The sequence below is a fragment of the Astatotilapia calliptera genome, chromosome 12 (genome assembly GCF_964374335.1).
Source record: "Astatotilapia calliptera chromosome 12, fAstCal68.1, whole genome shotgun sequence".
Lineage (NCBI taxonomy): Eukaryota > Metazoa > Chordata > Actinopteri > Cichliformes > Cichlidae > Astatotilapia > Astatotilapia calliptera.
Window position 1 is genome coordinate 2,693,635 of NC_137433.1, and position 17,641 is coordinate 2,711,275.

Consider the following 17,641-nt stretch of genomic DNA (forward strand, 5'->3'; position numbering starts at 1 on the left):
CACTTTCAAATTTAGGAGTACATGTACACTAAGTTTATTGTTAATTAATAAGAAAACTGCAGACGATTCCATTCTGAGCTGAAGAAGCTTCTGATTGGTTCGTAGAGTCCATGTGAGTAAACTGGTGGCACAGCTGTGGATGCATATAAGGCAAAACACAGAGCCTGTTTCTGTGACATGGGAACATCAAGAGATGTCAACCAAAACACCAGGAAGAGAACTGTGGAGCTCCATAAGTGTGGCTCAGAATAAAGTTAACAAACATGTTTTTTATATTTATCAATCTAAAAAAATTAACATTTAGTCTGATTTGATGTTACAATTAAAAAAGTGTTTTTATCTGAAGAGTAAATATCTGGTTTCAACTGTATATTTAATGATTTTCAGCACAAAGAGGGAGAGAGAGGAACAGAGATGAACAAGAGCAGGTGAGACACACATGTTAGTCAAATGGTTGTTTACCAGAAGTATCACCGTATCACAGGACCTCATGTATCTCGTACCTAGTGTTTCTTTTTAGGTTTACTATTTTTCAAATTCTATATTTATTAAGTTCTGCAGGCTTGTTTGCACAACAAGGATAAATAATTATATAAACTTTTCTCAATCTAAATATTGTACTTTGGTAGAATTAAAAAATAAGTGTAGTGCAGGTCTATGATGATTTTTAGTGCTGCTATCATCTAGTTCTGATTCTGGTTCTGTCTTGGTTAAGTCCTCAGTAGTCCTGATTTTGAACTGTTGTAGTCCTGTTTTAATTCCGGATCAGTTAGCTGTGTTTTTACTCACAGACCCGACTCTTGGAACGTCAGACCCGATGCCCTTTTCTGTCAGTTCTTGCCCTTGGATGCCTCTGCAGAGGAGACCACTATATTATCGCCGCCTGTATCGCTGGATTTCTGATGTGGGAGAGCGAGTCCCAGGTTCCCTGATCCAGGTAACGACCCATCCTCAGTTTGATCCCAGGTCATCCATTGGTGGCATGCGGCCAGGTTCACGTGCTATCCAGACTTGGACTGCATGATAATTTTCCTGCAATGTTTGTTTTGGTGGCCTTCCCTCAAAAAGGATGACCGGGAGTATGTGTCAGCTTGTCAGGCGTGTGTCCAAAGTAAGGCTTCCAGTTCCATGCCCGCAGGATTCCTCTGGGGGCATTGGACCCACATGTCTCTGGACTTCATCACCGCCCTTCCTCCTTCAGCAGGTAACATAATTATCCTCACTACTGTTGACCACTTTTCTAAACAACCCATTTTATCACCCAAAGTGCCATCCGCACTGGAGATGGCCCAGCTAATGACTGATGATGGGCTCCAGCTGCATCGTGTCAGACTGTGGCTCTCACTTTGCCTCACAGGTGAGGAAAGAGTTCTGCTCCATTCTGGGAGCCCAGATTTCACCCAGAGACTAATGGTCAGGTGCAGAGGACAAATCAGGAGCTGCAGGCCTCTCTTCAATACACCTGGAGTTCCCAGGTGGAACTCCAGGTTGGCCTGGGTCGAGTATGCGCATAACTCCCTGACATCCTCAGCGACTGGGCTCCCGCTATTGATAGGCTATCAGTGATTCTTGTTGCCCTCTGTGGAAGGTGAGTGTTTGGTACCACCTGTTTAACACCATCTCGGCAGGTGTTGGCAACTCAGGAGGGCGACACAAACAGCCCTTCTCTGGACGAAAGAGCAGAATAAACAATGTGCGCATCGCGGTAGGACACTTGAACCGCGTTACTCACCTGGTCAAAAGGTTTGGCTTTCCAGCAAGCGTTTTAGGTACAGACTGAATCCCGCAAACTCTCTCCTAATCACATCGGAACATTTGAGATCGACTTTCTAATTAACCCTGTCACAGTTTGTTTGTTTGCAACATGTGCATCCATGTTCCACGTCTCTCAGCTCAAGCCCACCGTTTCCAGCCACTGTAAATAAGTTCACCAAACTTCATTCTGAGTCCGCGATTGAGTCTTTTAGACTCTGACATAAAAGGAATACAAACTGAAACATAACCACATGACAAACATCATTTTATTCATTTAAATATGAAATGTAGTGAAAAAAATCTTCGTTATTTGCATATTCTTCACACTTAAATGTTTCAGATAAAGCAATTATCAATAAACAATTAATAATAAATTATCAATTTATTAAGAGCAAAAAGCTTTTTACAAAATCCACATTCTGATAGCGTAGGATTAGGATCAACACTGATGCTGATATCGCTCTAAATGACCTATAAAAATTCAGATATTTTCCACTTGGGTGTCCAAACAGGATTTTTCTTTGTTTTTAAATGGGGGATATTCATTTGCTCTTCCTTAAACCCCAGCTGGGTTTGCCAGTAAATATTAAGAACATAAAGTTACAAAGTTCTCAGGATTTAGAAATTGCTTGATTTAATTTCATGTATTTTTATTTTTAAAACACTTGATGTGTTCAATTATATGCAAAGACTCACCTCGTTTTCAGAAGCCCAACTGCTGCACATCAACAGCAGCTCAGCCACTCCCAGAGCAACTATAAGGTTCTTATGGACAGTTGTGCGGTCTGATTTAGGGACACTGTACAAACACACACACGCAAGGACACACAGTAAAAATATGTGAGCAAAGCTCTTACAGCAGTTCTCGGGATTAAAAAAGTTTTACTGCGATGCTGTTCACACATCTACAGAGCACAATGTTCTGCTTTTTTCCGCTCCATTTATTGATGGGAATCTAGCAGGGTTATATGAAATGCTTTTCACCCTTGATGCTTTACAGAGTGCACTCTGTGACGTTTGTGACTCACCCCACGGAGATGAAGAGGATGAAGGTGAAGAGGAGGCCACACAGAGACACTCCACAGCCAATGAACGTCAGCACCTGCAGAGCTTTTTCATTCTCTGGGCTCCTCTGACACAGTAACACACATTTACAGACACACACACACACACGCACACACACACAGAGCAAATGTTGTATTAATAGCTCATAGTGAAGATGAAAGCACAAATAAAATCCAGAGTACCACAGCCGTGACAGCTGAGTAGAGGAATATTACCTGGGCTTCATACACCTGCAGCAGTAATGCAAAGTTGGTGGTGTGGTTGCAGTAGCACACAGTATATCCATACTGCTTGGACACTATTTCACAGCCCTTGGTATTCCACCACCCACCAGCGTCTGGGCTAATAAGACACAATTTATTCAACAAACACAATTTACATATGTACATCCCCATTTTTGATTAAAAAATTACATTTATTCTGGTTTTATGGGGAATTTAAAGAAATTCAAAATACAAATCCTTAAAAAAAACCTGTAATTTTTACTTACGTTAGATTAAAATCCCAGAAGGCACACACGGGATCATACACAGTACCATCTGGATTCTGTAGAACATATGAGAAATATGAATATAGTTATAAAAAATGGTAGACATGTACAGTTAGCAGAAAATAGAGAGATTTTGTTGACCTGTACTCTATGTTGGAGCTGGAAGCGAACTGCCATGCTAACTGGTTGGTCATCTCCCAGTACTGTGGTAGAAATGACTGAAGAACCCAAGATGGTGCCTAAATACCTGGTTTGGCACAAAAGATTGTGAATTCTCACAGTGAAAGCACACAAGGTAGAACCAAGTATAAAGAACAGGCACCAAAACCTTTTATCTGAAACAAATACTGATGAATCTTTGTACGTTTGTAAGGTCTTTACCTCACAAGATAAATCTACTGCTGTTGTGATTTGGTGCTGTACAAAAAAAAAAACTGAATTAAATAACCTGAGGATGAAATTTCAACAGAACAGTATGTAGAAATGTTGGGCGATCGTGGCTCAAGATTTGGGAGTTCGCCTTGTAATCGGAAGGTTGCCGGTTTGAGCCCCGGCTCCGACAGCCATCTCTAGACCCAGCAGTCTTAGCTAATTATAGGCCAACCTTCCTTTCATATCAAACATCCTTGAAAGAGTAGTTGTCAAACAGCTAACAGATCATCTGCAGAGGCTTATTTGAAGAGTTTCAGTCAGGTTTCAGAGCTCATCACAGCACAGAAACAGCTTTAGTGAAGGTTACAAATGATCTTCTTATGGCCTCTGACAGTGGACTCATCTCTGTGCTTGTCCTGCTAGACCTCAGTGCAGCGTTCGATACTGTCGACCATAATATCCTATTAGAGCGATTAGAACATGCTGTAGGTATTACAGGTACTGTGCTGCAGTGGTTTGTATCATATCTATCTAATAGACTCCAGTTTGTGCATGTAAATGGAGAGTCCTCTTCACACACTGAGGTTAATTATGGAGTTCCACAGGGTTCAGTGCTAGGACCAATTCTGTTTACATTATACATGCTTCCCTTAGGCAGCATCATTAGAAGACATAGCATACATTTACACTGCTATGCTGATGACACCCAGCTCTATCTGTCCATGAAGCCAGATAACACACACCAATGAGTTAAACTGCAGGAATGTCTTAAAGACATAAAGACCTGGATGGCCGCTAACTTTCTGCTTCTTAATTCAGATCAAACTGAGGTTATTGTACTCAGCCCTGAAAAGCCTAGAAATATGGTATCTAAGCAGATTCTTACTCTGGATGGCATTACCTTGGCCTCCAGTAACACTGTGAGGAACCCTGGAGTCATTTTTGACCAGGACATGTCCTTCAATGCACATATTAAACAAATATGTAAGACTGCGTTCTTCCATTTGTGCAACATCTCTAAAGTTAGAAATATCCTGTCTCAGAGTGACGCTGAAAAACTAGTTTATGCATTTATTACTTCCAGGCTGGACGACTGTAATTCATTATTATCAGGATGTCCTAAAAACTCCCTGAAAAGCCTTCAGCTGATCCAAAATGCTGCAGCAAGAGTCCTGACAGGGACTAGAAAGAGAGAGCAGATTTCTCCTGTTTTGGCTTCCTGTTAAATCCAGAATTCAAAATCCTGCTCCTCACATACAAGGTCTTAAATAATCAGGCCCCATCTTATCTTAATGACCTTGTAGTACCATATCACCCTATTAGAGCACTTCGCTCTCGCTCTGCAGGCCTACTTGTTGTTCCTAGAGTATTTAAAAGTAGAATGGGAGGCAGAGCCTTCAGTTTTCAGGCCCCTCTTCTGTGGAACCAGCTTCCAGTTTGGATTCAGGAGACAGACACTATCTCTACTTTCAAGATTAGGCTTAAAACTTTCCTTTTTGCTAAAGCATATAGTTAGGGCTGGACCAGGTGACCCTGAATCCTCCCTTAGTTATGCTGCAGTAGACGTAGGCTGCCGGGGGATTCCCATGATGCATTGAGTTTTTCCTTTCCAGTCACCTTTCTCACTCACTATGTATTAACAGACCTCTCTGCATTGAATCATATCTGTTATTAACCTCTGTCTCTCTTCCACAGCATGTCTTTATCCTGTCTTCCTTCTCTCACCCCAACCGGTCGCAGCAGATGGCCCCGCCCCTCCCTGAGCCTGGTTCTGCTGGAGGTTTCTTCCTGTTAAAAGGGAGTTTTTCCTTCCCACTGTCGCCAAAGTGCTGCTCATAGGGGGTCACGTGATTGTTGGGTTTTTCTCTGTATCTATGAAGCGCCTTGAGGTGACTTTTGTTGTGATTTGGCGCTATATAAATAAAATTGAATTGAATTGAATTGAATTGACAGTCTCGGTCGTTGTGTCCTTGGGCAAGACACTTCACCCGTTGCCTACTGGTGGTGGTCAGAGGGCCCGGTGGCGCTAGTGTCCGGCAGCCTCGCCTCTGTCAGTGCACCCCAGGGCAGCTGTGGCTACAATGTAGCTGCCATCACCAGTGTGTGAATGTGTGTGTGAATGGGTGGATGTGTAAAGCGCTTTGGGGTCCTTAGGGACTAAGTAAAGCGCTATACAAATACAGACCATTTACCATTTAGAAATGCTGCCATGTTCTGTCAGTTACTCTGGGAATGTTACTGTTGAAATGCTTCTGAATGCAGCGCATTTTTAAAATAAAAGTGTATTATATATTATTATACAGATTATTTCATATAGATTTTCTGCTATTTTGCAATGCATTCAAGCAGATAAGGACTCTTTTTTTGGAGCCTTTTCTGGTCTTCTTAACTATAAAGAGAGAGCTACACCTTTTAATATGATGTTTTTTCTGTTTTTGACTATCATGACTATTTACATTTTAGATTCTAACTGAAGGCATCAAAACTATGAATGAACACATATGTATGTATTAAACAAAAAGTGTGAAATAACATGAAAAAACATGTTTTATATTTTAGATTCTTCAAAATAGCCGCCCTGTTGCTTTGACTACTGCTTTGCACGCTCTCGATGAGCTTCATGAGGTCGTCACCTGAAATGGTTTCCAACAGTCTTGAAGGAGTTCCCAGAGATGCTGAGCACCTGTTGGCCCTTTTGCCTTCACTCTGCAGTCCATCTCATCCCAAACCATCTCCACTGGAATTAGGTCTGGTGACGGGAGGCCAGGCTATGTGGCGCAGCACTCCATCACTCTTCTTCTTGGTCAGGATGCTGTGGTAGCTATGATGGTTCAGTGTGCCTTCAATGTTGAAGGCACAGTGTGTCAACAGTGTCACCAGCAAAGCACCATCATAATAACATTCCTCCTCCTCCATGCTTCATGATGGGAGCCATGCATGTGTCACAGGGTGGAAAGGGACAAGTCATCTAAGTTTTTCTACTATGCATGTTTTGCTGCGTTTTACCTTTTTAATATTTTAATATTGTACACTGGTTTATTTTTATGAGTTTTACTGCATGTTTTAATTGTATTTATTTGATGACTTGTCCTGGAAAGACTCCGCCCCTACCTGATAATAGACTGTTCACACCTGCGAGAGATCCCAGAGAGGCCAATAAGAGGGCCTGGCAGACCAAAGGAAGCAGTTCGACCGAGAGGCTAGAATGACGGCCAGGAGTAAGTGGTGCCAGGCGGCGGCGGCGCCTGCAAGCCGAAGGGGCTGGTGGAGCTGGGCGTTAAGAGGACGGACAGCACCAGCGACTAGGGACGCGGAGCGAACAGGCGGACGGCAGTAGTAACGAGAGCCCAGCTTGTGCACTGCGGGAGAGCAGAGGCGGCGAGACAGCTGGTGCCGACTTGCAGTTTAAAGAAGCGGCGGGCGGAGTTGAGAGCTCTGCCCCCCCGGGGTAAGTCTTAGACTTAGCCCCTTTTATTGAATGAAAATTGCCGACAAGAATAGTGACTGCCGCTCCCTCCCTTTCTTCAGCGTACCAGGACGCGGAATGCGGGGAGGAAGGCGAGGACTCCGCTGGGTTTCCCTTTTACATCACTTCGCTGGACTTTTTTAGTTCTTTGTGACTTTTATATCGTGGCGGATGCCACTGGACTTTTAACGTTGTGTTTTATTGCTTTTTATTGTGTTATCCCTTGGCCAAGGTTGTTTTAATTTATCTTACATTTTTAACTATTTAAATATAATAAATTATATTTTTAATCTTACAGTTTAAATTGTGTGCTTTCCCTTGGCGGCTCCACTGCTCTGCCCGTTTTTAGGAAGGTCTCCTTCCTTTTAAAAACACAAAAACAACGTGGAAATAAAATCAGCCTTTCCGCTCCGTTACATAAATGGCGTTGTCGACAGGATACAGAGCCAGAGCAGTTGGGGTAGCTGGGGGAATAGCAAAGATGATGTATGTGTATTCTGGTGCCCCGGTATGTTTGAAGTTTAAAGGGTTGGACAAAAGAAGAAGATGGAGGATGGCTTGTTGGAGCCAAAGCTAAGGACCCTTGAGCAGATGAGTATGGACAGTGTGCACAAGTATAAGTGTTGGCCACACCAAGAATGAATGAAGAACGTCAACCGAGGTTGTCATGGGAGGCCAGCTGCAGGCTTGCGGGAGGTGGGGCAGCAGTGCTTGGGATTAAGCACGAGATCCAGGTTAGGCCTGGAAGTATCCCCACGGTAGCAGCCGGGTGCAGTGTTGGACCTTATGGCTTCCAGGTAGCTATGCTACGAGGACGTGAGAGTGATTGCTCGTTGGTGGCCTTGGACTGAATGGTGCACTTTGTTATATTTTTGCTTGGGGGTAGAAGACGTGAACCGGACTCAAGAAAGCTTCATGACTGGAAGCTGGGTTTTTAGCAGGGACTGCTAATCTTTCAGTGTGGGGGGATGTCACAGGGTGGAAAGGGACAAGTCATCTAAGTTTTTCTACTATGCATGTTTTGCTGCGTTTTACCTTTTTAATATTTTAATATTGTACACTGGTTTATTTTTATGAGTTTTACTGCATGTTTTAATTGTATTTATTTGATGACTTGTCCTGGAAAGACTCCGCCCCTACCTGATAATAGACTGTTCACACCTGCGAGAGATCCCAGAGAGGCCAATAAGAGGGCCTGGCAGACCAAAGGAAGCAGTTCGACCGAGAGGCTAGAATGACGGCCAGGAGTAAGTGGTGCCAGGCGGCGGCGGCGCCTGCAAGCCGAAGGGGCTGGTGGAGCTGGGCGTTAAGAGGACGGACAGCACCAGCGACTAGGGACGCGGAGCGAACAGGCGGACGGCAGTAGTAACGAGAGCCCAGCTTGTGCACTGCGGGAGAGCAGAGGCGGCGAGACAGCTGGTGCCGACTTGCAGTTTAAAGAAGCGGCGGGCGGAGTTGAGAGCTCTGCCCCCCCGGGGTAAGTCTTAGACTTAGCCCCTTTTATTGAATGAAAATTGCCGACAAGAATAGTGACTGCCGCTCCCTCCCTTTCTTCAGCGTACCAGGACGCGGAATGCGGGGAGGAAGGCGAGGACTCCGCTGGGTTTCCCTTTTACATCACTTCGCTGGACTTTTTTAGTTCTTTGTGACTTTTATATCGTGGCGGATGCCACTGGACTTTTAACGTTGTGTTTTATTGCTTTTTATTGTGTTATCCCTTGGCCAAGGTTGTTTTAATTTATCTTACATTTTTAACTATTTAAATATAATAAATTATATTTTTAATCTTACAGTTTAAATTGTGTGCTTTCCCTTGGCGGCTCCACTGCTCTGCCCGTTTTTAGGAAGGTCTCCTTCCTTTTAAAAACACAAAAACAACGTGGAAATAAAATCAGCCTTTCCGCTCCGTTACACATGTAGAGATCATCCATTTCCCCGTTTCTGTGTCACACAGGTGGAACCAAAGAGCTCAAATTTGGACTCATCAGACCAAAGCACAGATGTCCACAGGTCTAATATCCATTTCTTGTGTTTCTTGGCCCAAACAAATCTCTTCTACTTGTTGCTTTTCCTTAGTCGTGGTTTCTCAGCAGCTATTTGACCATAAAGGCCTGATTCACACAGTCTGCTCTGAACAGCTGATGTAGAGATGTGTCTGCTACTGGAACTCTGTGTGGCATTAATCTGAGGTGCCGTTAACTTGTGATTTCTGAGGCTGGTGACTCGGAAGAACGTATCCTCAGCAGCAGAGGGACTCTGGGTCTTCCTTTCCTGCAGCGGTCCTCATGTGAGCCAGTTTTGTCATAGTGCTTGATGGTTTTTGCGACTGCACTTGGGGACATATTCAAAGTTTTAGCAATTTTTCGACTCACTGACCTTCAGTTGTTAAAGTGATGATGGACTGTCCTTTTTTTACGTAGCTGATTGGTTCTTGCCATAATATGAATTCTAACAGTTGTCAAATACAACACAACTGATGGTCCCAGCTCCATTAAGAAGGCAACAACTAAACCCTCACAAGGCACACCTGTGAAGTGAAATCGAGTTCAGGTGACTACGTCATGAAGCTCATTGAGAGAAGGCCAAGGGTTTGTACCGCTGTCAACAAAGCAAAGGGCAGCTACTTTCAGAAATCTAAAATATAAGACATATTTAGAGTTATTCATCAATTGTTTCTTTGCTACATAATTCCATATATCTTGCTTCATATAGTTGATGTCTTTGGTATGTATCTACAATGTAGAAAGTAATTCAAATAAAGAAAAAACAATAAATGAGAAAATATAGCAGATCCCGGGAATAACATCGGAGATCTCTGTCCAGAAGAGCGCAGTCCTGGGAACAGCTAAGATACTGCGCAGGACCCTCAAGCTCCCAGGCCTCTGGTAGAGGACCCGAGCTTGAAGGATAAACCGCCCGCAGGGGCGTGCTGGGTGTTTTGTTTTTTTTTGTATATATATATATATATATATATATATATATATCCTCAGATACTCAACTAATCAAAGTGATGTCATGACAAAAATGAATGACCAACAAAACATTTTTTCTCCTTCATTTCTGTCAAACACAGCTGTATGAGACGTTTCTCGCGGTTAGTATCATGGTTGCTAGGCAACCTGAACAGCGCTACGTAGGCTAGACCGTCCCATTTCACAAGCCTCTCACTTCCGCACTTCTCGTACTTATAGTATGCACCGTACGTAGTACGCGTAGTGCGCGTACTTCAAGCGTGCAGACCCTGAATTGGGACACAGCCAGAGACTAAATACACATAAGAGATGATCAAGGGAAGTGGAAACACATGAGGGGGAACAGCTGATACACATGAACCTAATGACAGGACAGGGAAAGTGAAACTACATACACTGACATTAGACACAGACTTTCAAAGTAAAACAGGAAACATGGGGATTAGACGTGACCTGAACTGAACATAACCACACACACATGACACATGACAGGTAGACGCATGAACCAGGAGGAGATGACATAAACAACTAAGAAACAAAGGACTGAACTGCAACCTTGAAATTAACTAGATGAACTAAACTAGGGCACAAATGAATACCAAAATATATAAAAACTCAAACACTGGACCCAGCCCATGACAAAAAATGAATGTACTCCCTAAACTTTTTGGAATGTAAAGTATCACACAGATTTTCTCCATGAAGTTATTATTGTACTTAACACATGTGAGTAATAAGCGTCAAACTAAGAGTGAATTGCTTATGAGAGTGAGCCTACTGGACAGTTTCAACTACGCCTTTTTCTTTGTAACTCAACTTCAAAAGCCAGGATTCTGGGGTTGCCTCAGTACTGTTAATGCTGAGTCCGTGTTTTGAGGGTACCATTCAATAAAACTTGATGTTGAGCCATCTGTTTGTTTAAAAATTACTGAAATCATTGATCTGAATTCACATTTTTACCCAAATTTGAGCCAGCACACCGGGCTTCTCTGAGAAGTCAGAAATTAATCACCTTTATTATAAAATAGTAGATTTGACTAGAACGTAATTGTTCAGTATTTAGCACGTTGCTTCAGAGAAAGGAGGCTATCTGATTGAATTGCCCGGTCAGCTGGGACCTCTCTGCATGGAGTTTGCATCTCCCTGTGCCTGTGTGGGTTCATATGCGTGTTAGGTTAATTGCTGATTCTAAATTGGCTATGGATGTGAGGTATATAAATTTCAAAGAAAACAGCAAGTTGACTGTTATTCTAAACCATTCTGAGTCATCATTAATTTGTTGTCTCCTCCTGCAGAGTAGTTCACCCGCCGTGTCTTCGTGCAACGCAGAAACAGTAAATGGATGGTCTCTACATGCATGGTTTCCATCATGAAGGATGGAGGAGGAGGATTGTTGTTATGATGTTATGAACACACACTGAGCCAGCATGGCTAACACAAAATCTTGCAGCAACATGCCATCCTGGTTTGCGTTTAGTTGGACCATCATTTATTTTTGAAAAGGTCAGTGACCCCAAACAGGCCGTGTACGTGTTATTTGACCAAGAATCGAATTTGAGTCCTTACATTACATTGAGGACCTCATGAAGCTCATCAAGAATGTCAATGTGTGTGTGTGTGTGTGTGTGTGTGTGCATGTTCTCTCTATTTTTATATTATAATAATAAATGAACCAGTGTTTTAATATTATTTTAATCAAACTTGAATCAAGATAAATGGTGTACTTTTGTAAGGGATGTAATTATTTTTACATCTGTGTACAGTGTGAAATTCTTAAAATAAAAAAATAGGTTATAAGGTGAAAAAAACTTGATGCAGTCTAGCAATACATTTTTTATATAATAATGTAATACCAGCCAGGTTTTCTTTTTTCAACTAGAGCATTAAAATGTCTATAGCACACTGGATTAGTGTATCCTGTATCACTTTGAAATTCCTTGATGTCTTGGTTCCCAACATTAAAAAAGTATTTGGTGTATTATTAAAACAGGAAAATAGTCATTTACAACCTCAGCAAAAAGCTAACTGACTAAGCTATAACCATTTCTGTACTGAAATAAACAGAGAAATTTTACAATGCACAAGTTCACTGGTTTCTCCAGCTTCTCACTCTGAAGCCAATAACTGTATCTTTAGTTTTCATGAAAAAGTTTACATAAATATACAGCTGTAATTTTTCATTTTGACAGATAAAGCTAAAACCTTGAGTAATAACTGATTGTAATTTGGTGGTTTTCAAGCATGGGAGGTGGAGATACTGTATACCTGTATACTGGTGTTGTGGGCAACATGGGGAAATGCCTCAACTACTAATAAGTCACAGGTTAGCTGACCTGCTGCTGCTGTTCTGAGCTTTACTTCTTTATTCAGCTGAATTGAAATTATACAGTTTATAAGCTGATATTTGATGAGCCACGATGGCTATTCTTCAGCTCCGAGTCAGTATAAAGCTTTCAAATCATTAAATTGGACTTTAGCAAGAATCATAATATTAAATGGTAAATGGTAAATGGCCTGTATTTATATAGCGCTTTACTAGTCCCTAAGGACCCCAAAGCGCTTTACATATCCAGTCATCCACCCGTTCACGCACACATTCACACACTGGTGATGGCAAGCTACATATATTAGATTGAAATCAAGAAGCAAGTCATGCTGAAATGCATCTAGGCCAGGCATTCTCATAGTGAAGAGTGCTGCGGCTCACTTAAAACCACAGTGTTTTAATGCTTTGATGTCATCAACAAAATATGTGGCATATTGTCTAAAGTCTTAGATTTTGTCTTAAATCTTCACACTAATCAAAATATAAGAGAAAGTAATGTATTTTCTTTGAAACTTTATCCAAAAATGATCAACAATACAGACTGTTGGCTATAAACAGCTAATGCAAGCCAGTGATATGCAGAGTGTTAAATGGGAATAAATGATCCAGGTGCTTATTGGGACAGTTGCTTTGAAACATGGTCTAAATTAACTGCAATTTCATTAAAAACTATATGCACCAAATACCCAGTCGAAATTCATCTAAAAGAATTATTTCAACAAATCAGGTTTTAAAGCCTTTTGCCCGGGAGTTACTTCTCTCACATAACTCCAGAATAATCCTCCATATAAACGTGAACATAAACTGCAGTGCTGTAAATTATATTGAAATTTTCATTTTATCAAATGTCAATGTTTGCTGAAAAGTCCCATCTTTTTACATCACAGTCACAACTTTATGGATAACACATGACAGTGGGTTAAACTTTTACCTTTGGCTGCCATCAGTGACGGTGGGCTCCATGGTGATGTTCTCCTCAGGATTGAAAAAAGGCCGCAGAGAGCCGTACCACATGTTGACCAGCGTGAGCTTATGGAAACCTGCACATGTGATAAAATACGATGGCAAAGGTTTGTCAGGTTGAACCAAGAAAAAGAACATGTTTTGTTTTTGCTTGCTTGAAGAGCAAGACAGGGAAGATGGTTTTTGTAGCAATCTCCAACCATTGTTATGGAGATCCTGCATCTTCTGATGTGGGACTGAAATACAGTCTAGGATGGTTGGCGTCTCTGTTTCAGGTCCACAGAAACTCGATCCTCTGAATACTTCCTGCAGCTTCTGCTGCTGCACCACCAATTCTACGAACAGGAGTAAAAAGGTTTAGATACATTATTCATCATTTTAATGCTTATAGTACATATTACAACTCGTGTTATATTCATTTAGTAACACACGTTTACACTTTTTCAGTAGCAGGTTTAAACCAAAGTCTCAAAACAATGACAATAATGTGAATTACAAAGACTGAAAACATCTTAGCAGAAAGCTAAGATACAGAGGTGGGAAGTAATGAAGTACAAATACTTTGTTACTGCATGTCAGCAGCACTTTCAGTTATCTGTACTTTACATGAATATTATTTTTTCTGACAACTTTTTACTTTTACTCCCAACATTTTTAACACAGATCTGTACTTTCTACTCCTTACATTTTCAAAGCAGGCCCGTTACTTCAGGCTCAGCAGTATCATTTATAGCGTTTATACTTAGCAGGTAAAACTGGGCCGAGTGCATGTGTCCATATGTTGTAGTCGAGCTTCTAGAGGAATAAACATGAGTAATGTTTCTACACAACGTAACATTTGTACACATTTTCACCCAGCCCAACAAACATCAGCAAACACACAAACTGTTTGTGTGCAGTTAATATCACATATAGTATAATCTTACAATAAAATATTAGTCATTCTCCCTGTGAATAATACGTTTTACTTTGAGTACATTTCAGAGACTGTACCTTTTCACTTTTACTTGAGTAAAGAAGTAGAATCAGTACTGCAACTTTTACTGGAGTATTTTTTAACTCAAATATCTGTACTTCTACATAAATACAAAAATGTCTGTACCTTTGCCACCTCAGCAAGATAGAACATCTTCCGTAGCAACATTATTTCTATACTGCACCAAACCAGGACTTTAATCTAATAATAGACAGTTTCTTGTTGCAGAGGTGCTTCAAGCTTTATAAGTTTTACAATTTTGTATTTTTACATAACTCAAACATCATCAGAAATTTAAAAAAGTCCTGAAAGCAAATAAAACAAACCAGACAAAGAAATGAGACCAGAATATTAGATTGTAATTATTACATATCTGTGAGTGGGAGATCACATTTGCGGCCTTTTGCTTTTAGTATCAGTGACTTTCAGACTAAATATTATGTTATTATTAATGTTATTATTAGTGATAAGTTCAAACTAAAGATGTCACCCAGAAGCTACACAGTTGCCATTTTCTTAATAATTTTTCCACCAGAACTCTGAAGTGATAACAGGAAACTGAACACGACCTTGTGTTGTGAGGTTTTGTTGTCATGTAGTTTTGTCTCAGACTCTCTATAATTCAATTACAATTCAATTCAATTAATTACACAAACTCACAACAGTCACCTTGAGGTGCTTTATATTGTAAGGTAGACCCTACAATAATACACACAGGGAAAAACTGGGGGGGTCATATGATTGTTGGGTTGGGGGTCAGCTGCTTTATGGTGTGGGTAATAAAGTTCAGAGAATTTGTTAGTGACCATGTTTACATTTGGCTCAGGGAAGTTTGGACTTTACTCTCATATTTTATTTTTTATTTTCTCCATGTTTTATTTTTCAAGGCTAAGAGTGAGCATTGTTTACATGCTTATTGTTTTTCCATCGTGTTTTTTAATTGCTACGACCAATGCTGCATTCATGTGTTCATCCAGTCAGTATATATTAAAAAAATACTATGTTATTTTATCCCAAGACCCAGACCGCATGCAGTGTTTGTTATTGATTCTTTGGAATTGAACTGAATTGTATTCAGTCTGAGAGCATCTGAGTTTTGTTACTTATGTTTCTAGTTTTGGTTCTTGTTTGCTTTCATCTCTGTTCCATTTTTCATGTCCAGTCTGTCTTTGTCTCGTCTCTGTGTCCTGCCTCCATCTGTCTGATCTGTGCTTTGTCCTTTTTCTTCCCAGTCTGTCATGTCTCCATCACTGTTTATTCCCCAGTTGGTTAAATCAAATGAAGAATTGAATTTATTTCTTCTCCTCATATACAAGGTCTTGAATATTCATGTCCCATCACAACTTAAACACCTCACAGTACCTTATCGCCCCAACAGAGCACTTCCCCCTCAGACTGCATCCTATTTGTGGTTCCTGGGTTTTTAAAAGGAGAACAGGAAACAGCTGTCATGCCATCAGCTGTCAGGACCCCTGTCTTGTAGAACCAATTCCCAATCTGGATTCAGGAAACAGACCATCTTTCTACGTTTAAGATTAGGCTTTAAATTTTCCTTTAAAAAAAAAAAAAAAGCTTATAGTTATGCCTGGATCAGGTGACCTTGAATACATCCTTAGTGATGGTGCAATAAGCCTAGGCTGCTGTCGGCTTCCCATGATGCACCGAGTCTTTCTCCTTCACTCACCTCTTTTCACTACCTCTCTGTGTTTATCCACCACTTTGCATTCAATTGTTTGTTATAATTAATCCCTGGCTCTCTTTAACAGTCTGTGTTCTGTCCTGCTCTTTCTCCTCATCCCAAACCGATCGTGGCAGATGTCTGTCCCCCAGTTCTTTCTTCCTGTTTTTCACCCGATTGTTGGGGTTTTCTCTGTATTTTCGTAGGGTCGTTAATATAAAGCAACCTTACAATATAAAGCGTCTTGAGGAGATTGTTGTGATCTGATGATAGTAGATGACAGCAACGGACAGGCTGTAACAGGCTGAGCGAGTTAAAATGATGTCACTCTGCAGTGATTCTTCATATTCTTCTTTTCCATTGTCAGCCAGTGCTTGTTCGTGGGTGGGGGGGTCATCTGATTGTTGGAGGCTTCTCTGTATGGGACTTAATCCAGTCTCATCCTTGTCTTTGGACTTACTGTAAGACTTTGTTTTGATGGTGTTGATTTATAGCGGGCCAATAGTGATTTGATTGGTAATGTTATTTTAATGGAGAAAGACAGAATATAAATTAAATATCTATATGAATACAGATCCATCCATAGACAGACATGCAGCCAAGTGATACACCCAGCATATCTACACAGCAAAAACTCCAGAGTTAAATTAACACTGGAGAGTGTCTATATGGGTCCACACCTCTGAGTGTTAAATTAACACTTTTGACAGTGTTATATGTTTAAAAGTAACCTAGTCAGTTTTGAAGATTAACAATGACTAACACTGAGCAGTGCTGATCTTCTAACACTGGAAAATAACTCAAAATGTTAGAAATATTCCAGTGTTAGAAAATCAGCACTGCTCAGTTTCCTCAGATATTGTGTCATATTAAGTTAGTGTCACATAGTGAAGAAAGGTGAAAAATTACTATACAAAGTGACCATCAGCAGACGAGAAGGCATATACTTAACTTTAAAATAAACACAGGTACACAGGTGTGCATTGTTTGTTTGTGGAGAATTTGTTAAAGCAGTAGCCAATCAGCTTTAATTGTCATAGTTGCACTAAGGACATCAAAATCCACAGGACAATGGCAGATTTTACCATTTGAGCAGTGCAATAAGGAAGTGTCTAACAGATCAGTTTAAACATCGTTTGGATACAGTTTAATCCATCAGTGTCTGAATAATAACAGTGGATTTCATTAAAAACCATCCTTATAGCTCAAATGATACTTGTCAACTGAACTGGCTGCAGTTCCTAAACAGCTAATTCAATAGTTTTGTTAAACAGTGTCTTATGATCCATGTTCATGAATACACGCTGGAAAAAAGGTCTACGATCTTAAAATTAAAGCTAAGATACATTCTGCAGTTAGTCATAGTATATCATTTTGTTAAACGTGTATTTGATTATCAGTACAAAACTCCTTTTTATGTTCTATTATTGTGTTTCTGTCATCACTGGTGAATAGATCTCATCTTTCTGAAGGTCATTTGTTACATAATTGCATTTTTTCAGAAGCTTTCTAAAACTGCTTGATGATGAAGCCAGAGCCTGTATCTGTTATACCTTTGTGTCCAAATTCCTCTGCTCT

At 40.7% G+C, this 17,641-nt stretch overlaps 1 protein-coding gene across 1 annotated transcript in view; it reads right to left on the reverse strand.

Annotated features, from left to right (window-relative positions):
• The window catches only part of adgrd2 (adhesion G protein-coupled receptor D2), a 59,296-nt gene that overhangs the window by 27,985 nt on the left and 13,670 nt on the right, over positions 1 to 17,641 (reverse strand). The window contains exons 9-15 of the mRNA XM_026186752.2: positions 13,610 to 13,744; positions 13,378 to 13,486; positions 3,452 to 3,557; positions 3,311 to 3,366; positions 3,036 to 3,162; positions 2,784 to 2,887; positions 2,452 to 2,554 (exon numbers count right to left, since the gene is read on the reverse strand). Coding sequence (XP_026042537.1) covers positions 2,452 to 2,554; positions 2,784 to 2,887; positions 3,036 to 3,162; positions 3,311 to 3,366; positions 3,452 to 3,557; positions 13,378 to 13,486; positions 13,610 to 13,744 — 740 coding nt within the window. The remainder of the gene's footprint in view (positions 1 to 2,451; positions 2,555 to 2,783; positions 2,888 to 3,035; positions 3,163 to 3,310; positions 3,367 to 3,451; positions 3,558 to 13,377; positions 13,487 to 13,609; positions 13,745 to 17,641) is intronic.